The sequence below is a fragment of the Triticum urartu genome, chromosome 5A, assembly GCF_056163025.1.
Source record: "Triticum urartu cultivar PI428250 chromosome 5A, HENAU_Tu73, whole genome shotgun sequence".
NCBI classification, from domain to species: Eukaryota; Viridiplantae; Streptophyta; class Magnoliopsida; order Poales; family Poaceae; genus Triticum; species Triticum urartu.
Genome location: NC_141877.1, coordinates 617,375,080 through 617,391,950, shown reverse-complemented (window position 1 = coordinate 617,391,950; position 16,871 = coordinate 617,375,080). Strand labels below are relative to the sequence as shown.

Sequence of the window (16,871 nt, the reverse complement as noted above, 5' to 3'; positions counted from 1 at the left end):
TCAAAAGATGCAGCTTCTGTACAAGAAAACATAATGCCGGAGGCACCATACAGGAGGCAAATACAAATTCAATTAGAGTGTCAAATTGGTCAAAGTGAATGTTGCACATGCTGAACCAAGTTTAGTTCATTACTTCAGGATCAGGGGCAATGCCATCTTCATCCAAAAATTCAGCTCAGGATTACAGGCGACAAAAGAAAAAATAAATCCTAATTGCGGTGAGATTGAACATGACAGCTGCCATTTATTTACCTACACAATGTATTAGTACAATATATATCCTCTCTAATTGACAAAATTAAAATCACCGACTCTACCCGTGTATATCTTGTCATCTGTCTGAAGGTGTACTCGTGTATTTCTTTTCATTTGTCTGAAGGTGTACTTCTCATCTGTCTGAAGAAGGTGAAACCTGTAGTATTCTGTCAACTGCACCATTTCAACCCCAAGCTGAATCAACTAACCGCATTAACGAACACTGCAGCTGATAAAAAAAAACCGCGGAGCATCACATTAGCTCCAGATCCTTGGCACTGGCCGCCAACCTCGCGTTCTCACGGTCGCGCTTGAACACAAAGTACAGCGGGGTGTAGAACAGGCAGCACAGACCAAAAGGAACAATCATCATGGTCAGCAGCCCTCTCGAGAGCGCATACGCCCCTGCCACCGACCCGTCCGCTAGATTCACCGTCTTTGCGTTGTAGCCATATACCCTCTCAGTCACCATGCCGACGGCAGGAGCGGCCAGCGAGGAGAAGGAGCCCTCGAACGCGCGGTCAAACGCGTAGATCATGGTGCGGTGCTTGGGAGGGACCACCTCCGCGAACATCGGGTTGTTTGCGCAGGTGGCGCACCAACTTATGGTGAGCCCCATCAGGAACAGCGTGACGGCGTAGCTGTACCAGTAGTCGACCGACTGCGGGATGACCGTGAGGAGGATCCATGTGAAAGGGATGCCCATGAAGGCACTGAACTGAGCACACATGATGCGGCCTGAATCCGGGTAGTGTCTTGACACGCGGTCTGCGATTACTCCACCAAGAAATGACCCACTCGCGCAGCCGATGGCGAATAGGCTGTTTAACCCCGCCGAGCTTTTGTTGTCGAAACCTACGAGGTTTCAAGACTTTGTTAATGTTTAATCCCGAAAGACGTTATTGTCAGTTCAAATATTGAAAATTTCCGTTTGTCTGTCCTCGTACCAATTAGCTCAAACCACATTGTGAAGAAAACAACAGCGGTCCATGGCAAGGAGCCGACTATGCCTTGCAGGACGATGATTTGAAATGTCCGCACTTTCATGACAGATCTTGCTGTTATCCATGAATCCTTCCAGATGGACAGTGGAGGAAAAACACTGTTACCAACCAAACGTGACCTGCCATTTACATGAGATAGCAACATTATGCTTCAAGGACAGATACACATACTGTTATATGGAAAGTTAATGTAGAATCAAACACATCAGCTTAGAAAAGAAAACAAGGTGCACTACAAAATTCCAACTCAGCTGAAAAGTTGAATGAGAAAAGTTGCAAGCATGATGTTGGATATAGTGAAAACAGAAAATAAATGTCAGCACTTGATCACCAGCAATACTACTATTACATGCTAATTATGTTTTCATGATTCATCAAAACTACTAAAAGTCTATCAAAGAATTTATCAAAAATCAGAGGAAAACCGTACCTCTCATGGGTGTCGTCATCACCAAAATTTCCTGGAGATGTTTTTCTAGGATCAACGGTGTAAAAGTAAACAAGAAGCCCAATCAACAAGCTTGCAAACGCGACCACAATAAATGCAAACCGCCATCCAGGGAATCCCCAATAATCCCTTCCAGCCATGACTGTTGCCACAATACTTCCTCCTATACCACCTATTGAGCCAATGAGACTCAACAAACCAAATCCGGCGCCACGGGTGCCCTCTCTGTAGCTATCAGCAATGAAGGACTGAAGTGATGGTATGACAATGGCAAGTCCAACACCATTTACACCTCTCCAGAATGCAACCTGCTGAAAATACTGGCTGACACCAACGGCCCCTGTTGATAGAGCCCAGAAGATAGTTCCGACCGCAAGAATAGTGGGGCGATCATACTGAAGAGCAAGGACACCTGCCAAGGGAGATGCTATGGACTTCAGAAAGTTCATTATAAACGTAAGGTACCCCAGATCAGTAGGACCAGCATCGAAGGCGGCACTGACTTCCTTGTAAACAGCGGGGAGGAGATTCTCATCAGCCCGCTCCATTATGGAAGCCAGGTTGATGAGGATAAGGGAGATGGAGAATCCATATATCATCTTTTTTCCCCTGAAAGAAGGCAGAATAATAATTAGGTAAACATTCCATATACCCCTATGGATGCCACATGACAGTAACAGAATCCTGGGGATATTTCTGTGACACAACAGAGTAAACATGTTTCAATCCACTATTCACATCATCAGTGCAATTAAGCTTAAATTCACTCCTTAAGTCCTTAGCAAGGATCTATAGGGTGTCTCACATGTGCACAGTATGTTTTGAGGCGTGGCCAATGGGTGCAAAAGATCTAGAATGAAACGGTTGTAATGAATGAATACTGAAGTATGCTCCAAAAAGTTAATTGCATTCACACCACATAGGAATTGTAGACATAATACCTAGAAGAGTTCCTGTTTTTCATGCTTTGGACTGTACGCATAATATTTGGTGAATTTGTCACTATAAATTGGAAGGGTGTGATGAGGAAACGTTCAAAGATTTCCATGCAAAACTGCAAAGTAGAGTATCTGAACTGCTATACTACTAGTTGGTTTAAACGAACGAAATGTCTCCCCTGGAACTGAAGCTTAGGACCTAGTACTAGTTAACAAGCCAATCCATCTAAAACAAAGCTATATATGCCGATCGCATGATGCTTAAGGTGGTCTCACAGAGGTACCAAGAGTCTGCCGTGGTGGTTGTCATGAGATCCTCGCTTTCAGGCTACATCAGCATCCGAAAAGGGAAGGGGTGACAATGGAAGAACAAGAATATTCCTGTTTCCCCTGTTTCACTCAAGGATCTGAGAACCGGACCGAGAATGATAACGTTCCTCCGTCTCACTTGAATCTCTAGCATTCTGCAAGTGCAGGGAGCTGAGCGCAGCCTCACAGCCACAGATACTACCACCAGATTCGTGTGGCTTGCACTTAGTGGAGCAGGCAACCGGCCATCGTTAGCAACCAGACCACACGGCTAAGGTCAACGGGATTACGGGATCGAGCTTGCGGCTGGCGTCCCTGGATCAGATTCACCCCGGCCATCAATCAAAATGGCATTCCCCAAACGCACATCCGAGTCGCTCGCTCGGGCACCTGAAGGCATTGCTCGAACACACATCTACGCATCTGCCTTTGCTGGATACAGAGCCTGATCCACTAATTAATCCTGCTCCATCCCGCCTCATTCGGCCGGGTAACGCATACAATCAGTGGGAAATCCCCTGTCTTGGCCTAATTAACTCGAGATGGGCGCCAGATGAGCACCATTCACGCATAGAGCTAGCATAAAAGAAAGAAAATTCCCCATTGGCCTGACGAAGCTATCTATGCAGCAGTGCTGGAATCCAAGGTAGAAGAGAGGAACCAGCGCGTGTGGAGCCAGGAGCTTACCTCATGCTGGAGGAGCGGAAGGCCAAGGCCTCGCCCGGTCTGCGCGCCCTGGTAGGCTGGTAGATCCGCGCCTGGGAGGAGAGCCCTCGGTTTCTTGCTTCGCTCCCCGGGTGTTTTGCCCCGGATTGTGGGTGGAAAATCGGAGCAAGCAACGACTAGCGACGAGGGAGGGGCAGGACGGGAAACTGTCGGCCTGCGTCCGTGGGCGCGGCCAATGGAAGGAGCGGTGACGAGGTGGCCTGCGTCCCGGGTCTTGCGTCCCCGTCAGGCCGTCACCTCCAGTCTTGGCGGTAATACCCTTGTCTCAAGGATTGTCTACGCTCGAGATGTCTATAAAGTTAGGTTTTTTCTCCAAAAGAATCATATCTATCATGAAGATTCACCGGAAGTACAAAGCACTTCAAACATAGTAAAAACTACATCGAGATTCATGGACCACCGAACGACCACTATCACCACCAGAACGAGTCACCGACGCGCCGCTGTCGCCGCTCCCGTACCGAAGCCGGCCTGACCTTGTCGATGTCAGATTGGATCCGGGAGCTGTCGAGAGAAGTCGATTTTTTAAAGGTTTTTTAGTCTTAAGGGGGCTGCTGTCCCTACGACCCATTTTGCACTGTTTTTTTTTTCTATATGTAAACTATAATCGTGTACTATAAACAAAAATCTTGCAAAACAAAATGAACAGGTACATAATTATTTTATTAAAAGCAAGAACATTTTAAACTTATATAAGCATTTATTCAAATATAGAAAAATATAAACTTTCTTAAAGCTTGAACACTTTTGTATACTGCACAGATATTTTGTTAAAACTGTTAAGATTTTCAAACTTCTATAAACATTTCTTCAAATATATAGATGAACAAAAACCTTTGTAAAGCCTGAACACTTAAATATACTACATGAATATTTTGCTTTGAACTTTGAACAATTTCAAATTTCTATAAGCATTTACTAAAATACATAGAAGCATATAAAATTACTTTGATGTATTATATATTGCATGAATAGTTTTGTATTTTATAATTTAAATATATGGATAAATGTTAAATTATAAAACTTGATTATTTTTGTAATGCAATTAATTTTATTTACATGTGTATTATTTATATCACATGATTATAATTTACATATTTTCTATAAGATTTAAAGAAGTGCAAAATGGGCCTCATGGACCGCGGCCCACTTAAGACTCAAAGAATATATTTCAGATGTATCCATATAGGACATGAAATGCTCCTGTGGAACCGAGTTGACACGTGAACCCATGCGGCCAACTACTATTCAAATTGACTCGCGCGAGTTTTTATTAGAAAATAAATATGAGGGAGTTTTCAAACAATAGTAGGCCACACGCCTTACCTCCGTCATTTGGTTGCTGACCGCGGGCCCCATGCCATGCTGGTGCGCCTCGTTAGTGTTGATTTTGTATCCAAACATAATTTGCACCATACATGTATGCCTGAGCCAACTTGTGGCACCAGTTCAATATATGCTGCAAGTTTTAGCAGTAAAATGAATTTTCTTACCAAGTTTAAGCATTAGTGGTGTAATTGACTCTTTTCTTTGTTTTTTTTCTTTTTACGTTGTTATTGAACTACTTGTACTCCTTTTCCCGGGGAGTACACAAAATAGGTACGTTTCATTGTTTTACACATCCTCCGTCCTAAAATGTAAGACCATTAATGTCAAAAATGATTTTATATTTTGGGATGGAGGGAGTAGAAGATAGCAACAACCATTACAAGACCTCGACACTACATGTTACAACTCCAAAGCACGCTACTAGTAGTACGAGCTTCCCTTCATTTTACTTGTCGAAATAGGCGGAGGGACGCGGTAGGAGACGTTTCCCCCAGCAGAGTTCATTTCATTTTCCTGGAGTTTGATGTTCCCAATTACCCTAGCATATCTCTGTTATACTCTGACCATCTGATTACCTGCCAGGAAAGAAATCAGGAGCGTGGAGCACGTTTGAATATTATATTTAGAAGAAATGATGCTCTCTGCACATGATCTGATTATCATGCACAGTTTCAGTCAACACATATGTATATAGTGGAATGCAGATCAGGTGCTTGAGAAGAACCTCCCAAATCTCTTTTGTTATTTTATTTCAAACGAGACTACGCGCAAGAGCTTTACCCTTAAGGTTACATGACTAATTGCACTAACTACGGCTCGAGCTCAAGAGATTCACAATGTCGGAGACATGAGATGAAAGAAGCAGCCGTGTAGCAACCATTTGCAGCTGCCCAAGATGTCTTCTCTTCTGTCCCATCGCAGCCAGATGGATCAACATGTAAGAAAAACCCCACGTTGCTCAAGTAAAGGGGCAGATGATCCGTCCGGCCACTTCACTTGGAGTCGTCGGTGGGGAGGTGGTGTCTGTTGGTGAGCCAGACGGAGTCGGCTGTGGCCTTGGCGCCGTCGTGGTTGCGGTGCCACGCGTAGTAGGCGTGCGTCCGGTTCTTGATCTCCAGCGTCGCGTGCCCGAAGCTCGCCTCCCTGAAGGCCGAGTAGGACGGCTGCGGCTCCGTGAAGCTGCATCCATTCATTCATTTTGTCATGTCAGCAATGCATGGCCGGAGCAGAGCAGAGCACCCTGCATATAAATTCAAGCAAGCAACGTATACGTACTTGTTGGCGATGCCCTCGATGTTGCCGCCGTCGCCGATGGTGACGTAGACGGGCGCGTCCAAGTCGCGCACGGGCGTGGCCTTGCCGTTGACGATGTTGTAGGCGACGTTGGAGAAGCGGCGGCTGCGCTCGTACGAGTGGACGTGGCCGGCGAGGACGAGGTCCACCTTGGCGGCCACCAGCCAGCTCTCGAACTGCACCCGCATCGTCTCCCCCTCCATGTAGTGGTAGTTGTTGCTGTTGTACCATGGCGAGTGCATGAGCACGATGAGCCACGGCGTGGCCTTGCGGTCGACGCGGCCCAGCTCGTCCGACAGCCACGTCCACTGCGGCGTGTACTTGCCGTAGGAGGAGTAGGAGGAGAGCACGATGATGTGGGCGGAGGCGACCTTGACCGAGTACCAGAGCGGCTCCGTGCTGCCGGCGGCGCGGTACGGCGTGCGGTAGCGGCGGGTGAAGGGCTTGAAGGGCACCGTCTCGCCGATCTCCGGCGCGTAGTCCAGCTCGTGGTTGCCGGCGGTCCAGATCCAGGGCTGGTACGCCACGCTGCGCTCCACGAAGCGCGCCCAGCTGTCCCAGCGCCGGTTGTCGTGCAGCGGGTAGGCGTCGGCGTAGGAGAGGTCGCCCACGAAGAGCACCGCGTCGCCGCCGTTGGCCTCGTAGTGCGACAGCGTGCTGTTGGAGTCGAACGTCTGCCCCAGGTCACCTGCCCGGCAAAATTGATAAATATATTTATTAAAAATCCCCACAAAAAGGATTAATAAACATGAATAAAAGATCCGGCTTGATTATTTATTCCTGCAAATCAAAATAATTACTATACAGCTTGAATATATTCCTCAAAACAAAATAAATATCCAGCTAGCTAACCGAATACTCCTAGTCAATTTATTTTGTTTTGTTTTAAGGATTTTCTTTCCCAATTACTCCTAGTCAATTTTCACTTTCCTTGTTCATTTCAGACAGCTATGAGCCTATGACATTGGCTCACTGGCTCACTGGTCTGGAGCACATTGTTTCCTGCGGCAGTCAACATGGCCATCTTGTCTTGATCGATACTCCCTCCGTTCGGAATTACTTTTTACAGAAATGGATGTATGTAGATGTATTTTAGTTCTAGATACATCCATATTCGAGACAAGTAATTCCGAACGGAGGGAGTACATCCCATGAAATTCAGACCGCAAGGAAGTGGACGTGTCAGCTACTTGCACGCATGACGCCGGCCGAACTACGCACCTAAGATGATTATCATACTGGCATATGGATCTCTGACATGGATCGGATGCTGGCTAACGTCTAGCGACGACAACGATGACTGACGACCGATGCTGGCTCTCGCCAGGCATTCCTCATCTTGTCGTAGATCCTACCGAACCATCTTGTTTATGCCGATCCATGGAGTAATTAACTATACCAACTCGTACATCACGGATCTTATTTTCCAGTGTTCATCAAGCATGACCAAGAAGAGTACAGTACCAACGAACTGATGAACAGCATACCGATGAGGCCGAACTTGAAGGGCACGTCGGGGCCGGGCTTGGGAGGGGCGGTGAAGGAGAAGGTGCGCACCGTGTGGCCGAACCCCATCGCGTAGTAGTACTTCACGCCATGCTGCACGCAGGAGCACACGAAATCAATGGCGGCCGGCGCCCGTTGCGTGCATGATGTGTGCCAGCTCTCGGGTTCTCTGCTCGTTTTCCCGAGGAGGTTCCGCAGGTTACCTTGAGGTTCCTGAGGACGCAGTGGTGGATGAAGCCGGAGGTGTAGTTGAAGTAGTCGTAGCGCGTGTGCGTGCCCTGCGCCGTCATCTCCATCTTGTCCGGCGACGGGCCGTACCGCACCGTGCCGTTGCCCAGCTCGCTCGCCGTCACCCACGACACCGTCATCGCCGTGCCCGTCTGGTCGCCCAGCGTGATGTGCACCTGCGCAACGAACCGCCCGATGAAAACAAGATGAGGAATTATTGCTCCCTGACGGCCGACCCAAGAACCACAGATCGAAAATCAGAGGGACGGACGGACCTGCTGAGGGGCATTGTAGCCCGGCGGCACGCGGAAGACGTCGGCGTCGAACGGCATGTCGGCGGTGGCCTCCAGCTTGCGCCGGTACGCGCTGGTGACGCCGGCGTGGCCCGTGGTGGCCGCCGCCGCGGCGAGGGCCACGGCGAGCGCGAGGAGCGCCAGGCGCCGGCGAGCCCCCATGCCTCCCCTCCCCTGTTTCTTTCTCGTACCGAGGCTAGCGCGGAAACGGAAGCAGAGAGGAGAGGAGGTCGAAAGAGAGGGATCGTTGAGTGCGAGGCCGAGGAAGAAATGAAGGAAGGAGGATGGGGTAATATAGGACAGCGGGAATCTTTTCCCGTTCCGTCATGCTCTAACTAATAGTAAGCCCTAATAACAAATCATCAGAGATTTTTAAGCCCGGGTCGTATGATTTGCGGGGAATATGCGGGGATTGTGCTCGCCGGAGTGGACTGGAGAAGGGAGGCAGCCAAGTCGGACGAACTACTAAACTAGTAGTCCGAAGTACGGGGTGGAGAGTTGACTCGGAGCTGGAGCTGGAGCTGGTTTTGGTTTGTTTGATTTGGCATGGGGGCCGTTCGTTCGTTGGGGAAGAAGAATATGGCGCCCGTGCCGTTCCCACCAGGCCACCGTGTGGGCGCGCCGGAGCGAGATGGGCGGGCTTGTTTGACCAGCGATTGGATTGGCACGCCGACCGCGACGCCACGCACGGCGACCAGGGCTAGAGAGCTAAGATCAACTCTAGCAGACCCCGCATCCTTCCGGTCCATAAATTGCAGTTCGCGCAAAAACATTTCTGCGGGCTGGCGCGGACGGCCGCAGTTACAGATCTCGCATAATGGATCCGTAAAAAAGGATATTTCCGGAATATATTTTTTTACGGGTCGGATTCGCGGCGTCTGATCTGGCGCAACTCCTCTCGGTCCGTAAAACTTAAATTTGCAACTTAAATTGATCTAGTATAATGCATTTCTTTCCTTTTACAACAACATTAGATACAGAAAACATCACCAAATCTTTGCTAGAATAGCAAAACCAAAGAAGACAAGAACCATAAGTATGCATTTCAGAAGATTTTCAACTTCCATAACTGCTCCCATAAGTTGGACTAATATCTTCTCCATGCATTCATTGTTGATATGTGAATTCTTGATTTTGCATTCTTCTTTCTTCATCTTTGATTCGAAAGAAGTAAACGTTGCGTCCCCTCTAGTTGCACATGCAGCCGCATCATTGCCTTCGATTGTACTAAGGAGTGCACCAACATCTATTAAGTTTCTTTCTATCAATAAATCAATGTATTGGCCTTACCAAAACCAAAATGAGTATCCATCGTCCTACACAAAAGAATGAGCAAGCTCGAAGTGAGCTACCGTAATTGAACTACAGAATGAGCCATCAAATGAGCTACCGCAAGTGCACGTACCCCGTCGTTTTCGCATTTGAAGAACACCCGTCCGGGGTGCTTCGGCGTGCTCGAAGTGAGCCGCAACACTTTCCGTGTCCAGTCTGTTGGGGAACGTTGCAGAAAACAAAAATTTTCCTACGGTTTCACCAAGATCCATCTAGGAGTTCATCTAGCAACGAGTGATTGGATTGCATCTACATACCTTTGTAGATCACGCGCGGAAGCGTTCAAAGAATGGGGATGAGGAAGGCGTACTCGACGCGATCCAAATCACCGAAGATCCTAGCGCTGAACGGACGGCACCTCCGCGTTCAACACACGTACGGTCAGCGTAACGTCTCCTTCTTGATCCAGCAAGGGGAAAGGAGAGGTTGAGGAAGATGGCTCCAACAGCAGCACGACGGCGTGGTGGTGGTGGAGCTGCAGTACTCCGGCAGGGCTTCGCTAAGCTCTATGGAGGAGGAGGATGTGTTGGAGAGGGAGAGGGAGGCGCCAAAGATGTCTTATGAGAGGCCCTCCTTCCCCACTATATATAGGGAGTCCAAAGGGGGGGGGGGCGCCGGCCCTAGGAGATCCAATCTCCTAGGGGGGTGCGGCCAAGGGAGGAATCCCTCCTCCCCAAGGCACCTAGGAGGTGCCTTCCCCCTTTGGGACTTTTCCCTTCTTGAACCCTAGGCGCATGGGCCTCTTGGGGCTGGTGCCCTTGGCCCATATAGGCCAAGTCGCACCCCCTACAGCCCATGTGGCCCCCGGGGCAGGTGGCCCCACCCAGTGGACCCCCGGGACCCTTCCGGTGGTCCCGGTACAATACCGGTGTCCCTGAAACTTGTCCCGATGCCCGAAATAGCACTTCCTATATATAATTCTTTACCTCCGGACCATTCCGGAACTCCTCATGATGTCCGGGATCTCATCCGGGACTCCGAACAACATTCGGGTTACTGCATATACATATCCCTACAACCCTAGCGTCACCGAACCTTAAGTGTGTAGACCCTACGGGTTCGGGAGACATGTAGACATGACCGAGATCGCTCTCCGGCCAATAACCAACAGCGGGATCTGGATACCCATGTTGGCTCCCACATGCTCCTCGATGATCTCATCGGATGAACCACGATGTCGAGGATTCAGGCAACCCCGTATACAATTCCCTTTGTCAATCGGTATGCTACTTGCCCGAGATTCGATCGTCGGTATCCCAATACCTCGTTCAATCTCGTTACCGGCAAGTCACTTTACTCGTACCGTAGTGCATGATCCCGTGACCAGACACTTGGTCACTTTGAGCTCATTATGATGATGCATTACCGAGTGGGCCCAGTGATACCTCTCCGTCATACGGAGTGACAAATCCCAATCTTGATCCATGTCAACCCAACAGACACTTTCGGAGATACCCGTAGTATACCTTTATAGTCACCCAGTTACGTTGTGACGTTTGGTACACCCAAAGCACTCCTATGGTATCCGGGAGTTACACGATCTCATGGTCTAAGGAAAGGATACTTGACATTGGAAAACTCTAGCAACCGAACTATACGATCTTATGCTATGTTTAGGATTGGGTCTTGTCCATCACATCATTCTCCTAATGATGTGATCTCGTTATCAATGACATCCAATGTCCATAGTCAGGAAACCATGACTATCTGTTGATCAACGAGCTAGTCAACTAGAGGCTTACTAGGAACATGTTGGTGTCTATTATTCACACATGTATTACGATTTCCGGATAACACAATTATAGCATGAATAAAGACAATTATCATGAACAAGGAAATATAATAATAATGCTTTTATTATTGCCTCTAGGGCATATTTCCAACAGTCTCCCACTTGCACTAGAGTCAATAATCTAGTTACATTGTGATGAATCGAACACCCATGGAATTCTGGTGTTGATCATGTTTTGCTCTACGGAGAGGTTTAGTCAACGGATCTGCTACATTCAGGTCCGTATGTACTTTACAAATATCTATGTCTCCATCTTGAACATTTTCACGAATGGAGTTGAAGCGACGCTTGATGTGCCTTGTCTTCTTGTGAAACCTGGGCTCCTTGGCAAGTGCAATAGCTCCAGTGTTGTCACAGAAGAGCTTGATCGGCCCCGACGCATTGGGTATGACTCCTAGGTCGGTGATGAACTCCTTCACCCAAATTGCTTCATGCGCTGCCTCCGAGGCTGCCATGTACTCCGCTTCACATGTAGATCCCGCCACGACGCTCTGCTTGCAACTGCACCAGCTTACTGCCCCACCATTCAAAATATACACGTATCCGGTTTGTGACTTTGAGTCATCCAGATCTGTGTCGAAACTAGCGTCGACGTAACCTTTTACGACGAGCTCTTCGTCACCTCCATAAACGAGAAACATTTCCTTGGTCCTTTTCAGGCACTTCAGGATATTCTTGACCGCTGTCCAGTGTTCCTTGCCGGGATTACTTTGGTACCTTCCTACCAAACTTACGGCAAGGTTTACATCAGGTCTGGTACACAGCATGGCATACATAATAGAACCTATGGCTGAGGCATAGGGGATGACACTCATCTCTTCTATATCTTCTGCCGTGGTCGGACATTGAGCTGAGCTCAATTTCACACCTTGCAACACAGGCAAGAACCCCTTCTTAGACTGATCCATATTGAACCTTTTTAATATCTTATCAAGGTATGTGCTTTGTGAAAGACCTATGAGGCGTCTTGATCTATCTCTATAGATCTTGATGCCTAATATATATGCAGCTTCTCCAAGGTCCTTAATTGAAAAACTCTTATTCAAGTAGGCCTTAATGCTGTCCAAGAGTTCTATATCATTTCCCATCAAAAGTATGTCATCTACATATAATATGAGAAATGCTACAGAGCTCCCACTCACTTTCTTGTAAACACAGGCTTCTCCATAAGTCTGCGTAAACCCAAACGCTTTGATCATCTCATCAAAGCGAATGTTCCAACTCCGAGATGCTTGCACCAGCCCATAAATCGAGCGTTAGAGCTTGCACACCTTGTCAGCATTCTTAGGATCGACAAAACCTTCCGGCTGCATCATATACAATTCTTCCTTAAGGAAACCATTAAGGAATGCCGTTTTGACGTCCATTTGCCATATTTCATAATCATAGAATGCGGCAATCGCTAACATGATTCGGACGGACTTCAGCTTCGCTACCGGTGAGAAAGTCTCATCGTAGTCAACCCCTTGAACTTGTCGATAACCCTTAGCGACAAGCCGAGCTTTATAGATGGTCACATTACCATCCGCGTCTGTCTTCTTCTTAAAGATCCATTTATTTTCTATGGCTCGCCGCTCTACGGGCAAGTCAGTCAAAGTCCATACTTCGTTTTCATACATGGATCCTATCTCGGATTTCATGGCTTCTAGCCATTTGTCGGAATCCGGGCCCGCCATCGCTTCTTCATAGTTCGAAGGTTCACCGTTGTCTAACAACATGATTTCCAAGACATGGTTGCCGTACCACTCTGGTGCGGAACGTGTCCTTGTGGACCTTCGAATTTCAGTAGGATCTTGATCAGAAGTATCTTGATCATCATCATTAACTTCCTCTCTAGTCGGTGCAGGCACCTCAGGAACATTTTCTTGAGTTGTGCCATTTTCCGGTTCAAGAGGTAATACTTCATCAAGTTCTACTTTCCTCCCACTTACTTCTTTCGAGAGAAACTCTTTCTCTAGAAAGGAGCCATTCTTGGCAACAAAGATCTTGCCTTCGGATCTGAGGTAGAAGGTATACCCAATAGTTTCTTTAGGGTATCCTATGAAGACGAATTTTTCCGATTTGGGTTCGAGCTTTTCAGGTTGAAGTTTCTTGACATAAGCATCGCATTCCCAAACTTTTAGAAACGACAGTTTAGGTTTCTTCCCAAACCATAATTCATACAGTGTCGTCTCAACGGATTTCGACGGAGCCCTATTTAAAGTGAATGCGGCAGTCTCTAAAGCATAGCCCCAAAAAGATAGCGGTAAATCGGCAAGAGACATCATAGATCGCACCATATCTAATAGAGTGCGATTACGACGTTCGGACATACCATTACGCTGAGGTGTTCCAGGCGGCGTGAGTTGTGAAACTATTCCACATTTTCTTAAGTGTGTGCCAAACTCGTGACTCAAGTATTCTCCTCCACGATCTGATCGTAGGAACTTGATTTTCCTGTCACGTTGATTCTCAACCTCACTCTGAAATTCCTTGAACTTTTCAAAAGTCTCAGACTTGTGTTTCATTAAATAGATATAACCATATCTACTCAAGTCACTAGTGAGGGTGAGAACATAACGATAGCCACCGCGAGCCTCAACACTCATTGGACCGCACACATCAGTATGTATGATTTCCAATAAGTTGGTTGCTCGCTCCATTATTCCTGAGAAGGAGTCTTGGTCATTTTACCCATGAGGCATGGTTCGCACGTGTCAAATGATTCATAATCAAGAGACTCTAAAAGTCCATCAGCATGGAGCTTCTTCATGCGTTTGACACCTATGTGACCAAGGCGGCAGTGCCACAAGTATGTGGGACTATCATTATCAATCTTACATCTTTTGGTACTCACACTATGAACATGTGTAGCATTACGCTCGAGCTTCATTAAGAATAAACCATTCACCATTGGAGCATGACCATAAAACATATCTCTCATATAAATAGAACAACCATTATTCTCGGATTTAAATGAGTAGCCATCTCGAATTAAACGAGATCCTGATACAATATTCATGCTCAAAGCTGGCACTAAATAACAATTATTAAGGTTTAAAACTAACCCCGAAGGTAAATGTAGAGGTAGCGTGCCGACGGCGATCACATTGACCTTGGAACCATTCCCGACGCGCATCGTCACCTCATCCTTCGCCAGTCTCCGCTTATTCCGCAGCTCCTTTTTTGAGTTACAAATGTGAGCAACCGCACCGGTATCAAATACCCAGGAGCTACTACGAGTACTGGTAAGGTACACATCAATTACATGTATATCACATATACCTTTCGTTTTGCCGGCCTTCTTGTCCGCTAAGTATTTGGGGCAGTTCCGCTTCCAGTGACCACTTTCCTTGCAATAAAAGCACTCAGTCTCGGGCTTGGGTCCATTCTTTGGCTTCTTCCCGGCAGCTTGCTTGCCGGGCGCGGCAACTCCCTTGCCGTCCTTCTTGAAGGCTTTCTTTCCCTTGCCCTTCTTGAACTTAGTGGTTTTATTCACCATCAACACTTGATGTTCCTTTTTGACTTCTACCTCTGCTGATTTCAGCATTGCAAATACTTCAGGAATGGTCTTTTCCATCCCCTGCATATTGAAGTTCATCACAAAGCTCTTGTAGCTCGGTGGAAGCGACTGAAGGATTCTGTCACTGACCGCGTCATCCGGGAGATTAACTCCCAGCTGAGTCAAGCGGTTATGCAACCCAGACATAGTGAGTATGTGCTCACTGACAGAACTGTTTTCCTCCATCTTACAGCTGAAGAACTTGTCAGAGACTTGATATCTCTCGACCCGGGCATGAGCTTGGAAAACCATTTTCAGCTCTTCGAACATCTCATATGCTCCGTGTCTCTCAAAATGCTTTTGGAGCCCCGGCTCTAAGCTGTAAAGCATGCCGCACTGAACGAGAGAGTAGTCATCGGTACGTGACTGCCAAGCGTTCATAACGTCTTGTTCTGCAGGGAGAACAGGTGCGTCACCTAGCGGTGCTTGTAGGACATAATCTTTCTTGGTAGCTATGAGGATGATCCTCAGGTTCCGGACCCAGTCCGTGTAGTTGCTGCCATCGTCTTTCAGCTTGGTTTTCTCTAGGAACGCGTTGAAGTTGAGGACTACGTTGGCCATTTGATCTACAAGACATATTGTAAAATTTTAGACTAAGTTCATGATAATTAAGTTCATCTAATCAAATTATTCAATGAACTCCCACTTAGATAGACATCCCTCCAGTAATCTAAGTATAACATGATCCGAGTTAACTAGGCCGTGTCCGATCATCACGTGAGACGGTCTAGTCAACATCGGTGAACATCTTCATGTTGATCGTATCTACTATACGACTCATGCTCGACCTTTCGGTCTTCTGTGTTCCGAGGCCATGTCTGTACATGTTAGGCTCGTCAAGTCAACCTAAGTGTTTGCATGTGTAAATCTGTCTTACACCCGTTGTATGTGAACGTTAGAATCTAACACCCGATCATCACGTGGTGCTTCGAAACAACAAACTGTCGCAACGGTGCACAGTTAGGGGGAACACTTTCTTGAAATTATTATGAGGGATCATCTTATTTACTACCGTCGTTCTAAGTAAACAAGATGCAAAAACATCACATGCAATCAAATAGTGACATGATATGGCCAATATCACATAGCTCCTTTGATCTCCATCTTGGGGCTCCATGATCATCTTGTCACCGGCATGACACCATGATCTCCATCATCATGATCTCCATCATCGTGTCTCCATGAAGTTGCTCGCCAACTATTACTTCTACTACTATGGCTAACGCGTTTAGCAATAAAGTAAAGTAATTTACATGGTGTTTCTCAATGACACGCAGGTCATACAAAAATATAGACAACTCCTATGGCTCCTGCCGGTTGTCATACTCATTGACATGCAAGTTGTGATTCCTATTACAATAGCATGAACATCTCATACATCACATATATATCATTCATCATTCATCACAACTTTGGCCATATCATATCACAAAGCACTTGCTGCAAAAACAAGTTAGACGTCCTCTAATTGTTGTTGCAAGTTTTACGTGGCTGAAGTAGGGTTCTAGCAAGAACGTTTTCTTACCTACGTGAAAGCCACAACGTGATCTGTCAACTTCTATTTACCCTTCATAAGGACCTTTTCATCGAATCCGCTCCAACTAAAGTGGGAGAGACAGACACCCGCCAGCCACCTTATGCAACTAGTGCATGTTAGTCGGTGGAACCGGTCTCACGTAAGCGTACGTGTAAGGTTGATCCGGGCCGCTTCATCCCACAATACCGTTGAAGCAAGATAAGACTAGTAGTGGCAAGAAAATTGACAACATCTACGCCCACAACAAATTGTGTTCTACTCGTGCAAGAGAACTATGCATAGACCTAGCTCTGATTCCACTGTTGGGGAACGTTGCAGAAACAAAAATTTTCCTACGGTT

The 16,871-nt window shown here is 47.0% G+C and overlaps 2 protein-coding genes across 2 annotated transcripts; both read right to left on the bottom strand.

Moving 5' to 3' along the window:
* Nucleotides 1-52: 52 nt before the first annotated feature.
* LOC125527925 (uncharacterized) lies at nucleotides 53-3,856 on the bottom strand. Its single transcript, XM_048692426.2, has 4 exons — nucleotides 3,642-3,856; nucleotides 1,690-2,316; nucleotides 1,203-1,378; nucleotides 53-1,110 (listed from the first exon to the last, which is right to left on the bottom strand). Exons 1-4 carry the CDS (start codon nucleotides 3,644-3,646, stop codon nucleotides 509-511), a joined length of 1,410 nt encoding a protein of 469 aa, XP_048548383.2. The 5' UTR covers nucleotides 3,647-3,856; the 3' UTR covers nucleotides 53-508.
* Nucleotides 3,857-5,722: 1,866 nt separating this feature from the next.
* On the bottom strand, nucleotides 5,723-8,868 carry LOC125527924 (purple acid phosphatase 2). The gene is made up of 5 exons (XM_048692425.2): nucleotides 8,312-8,868; nucleotides 8,012-8,212; nucleotides 7,790-7,901; nucleotides 6,285-6,990; nucleotides 5,723-6,188 (listed from the first exon to the last, which is right to left on the bottom strand). The coding sequence occupies exons 1-5, from the start codon at nucleotides 8,489-8,491 to the stop codon at nucleotides 6,002-6,004; spliced, it is 1,386 nt and encodes a 461-aa protein (XP_048548382.2). The 5' UTR covers nucleotides 8,492-8,868; the 3' UTR covers nucleotides 5,723-6,001.
* Nucleotides 8,869-16,871: the final 8,003 nt, after the last annotated feature.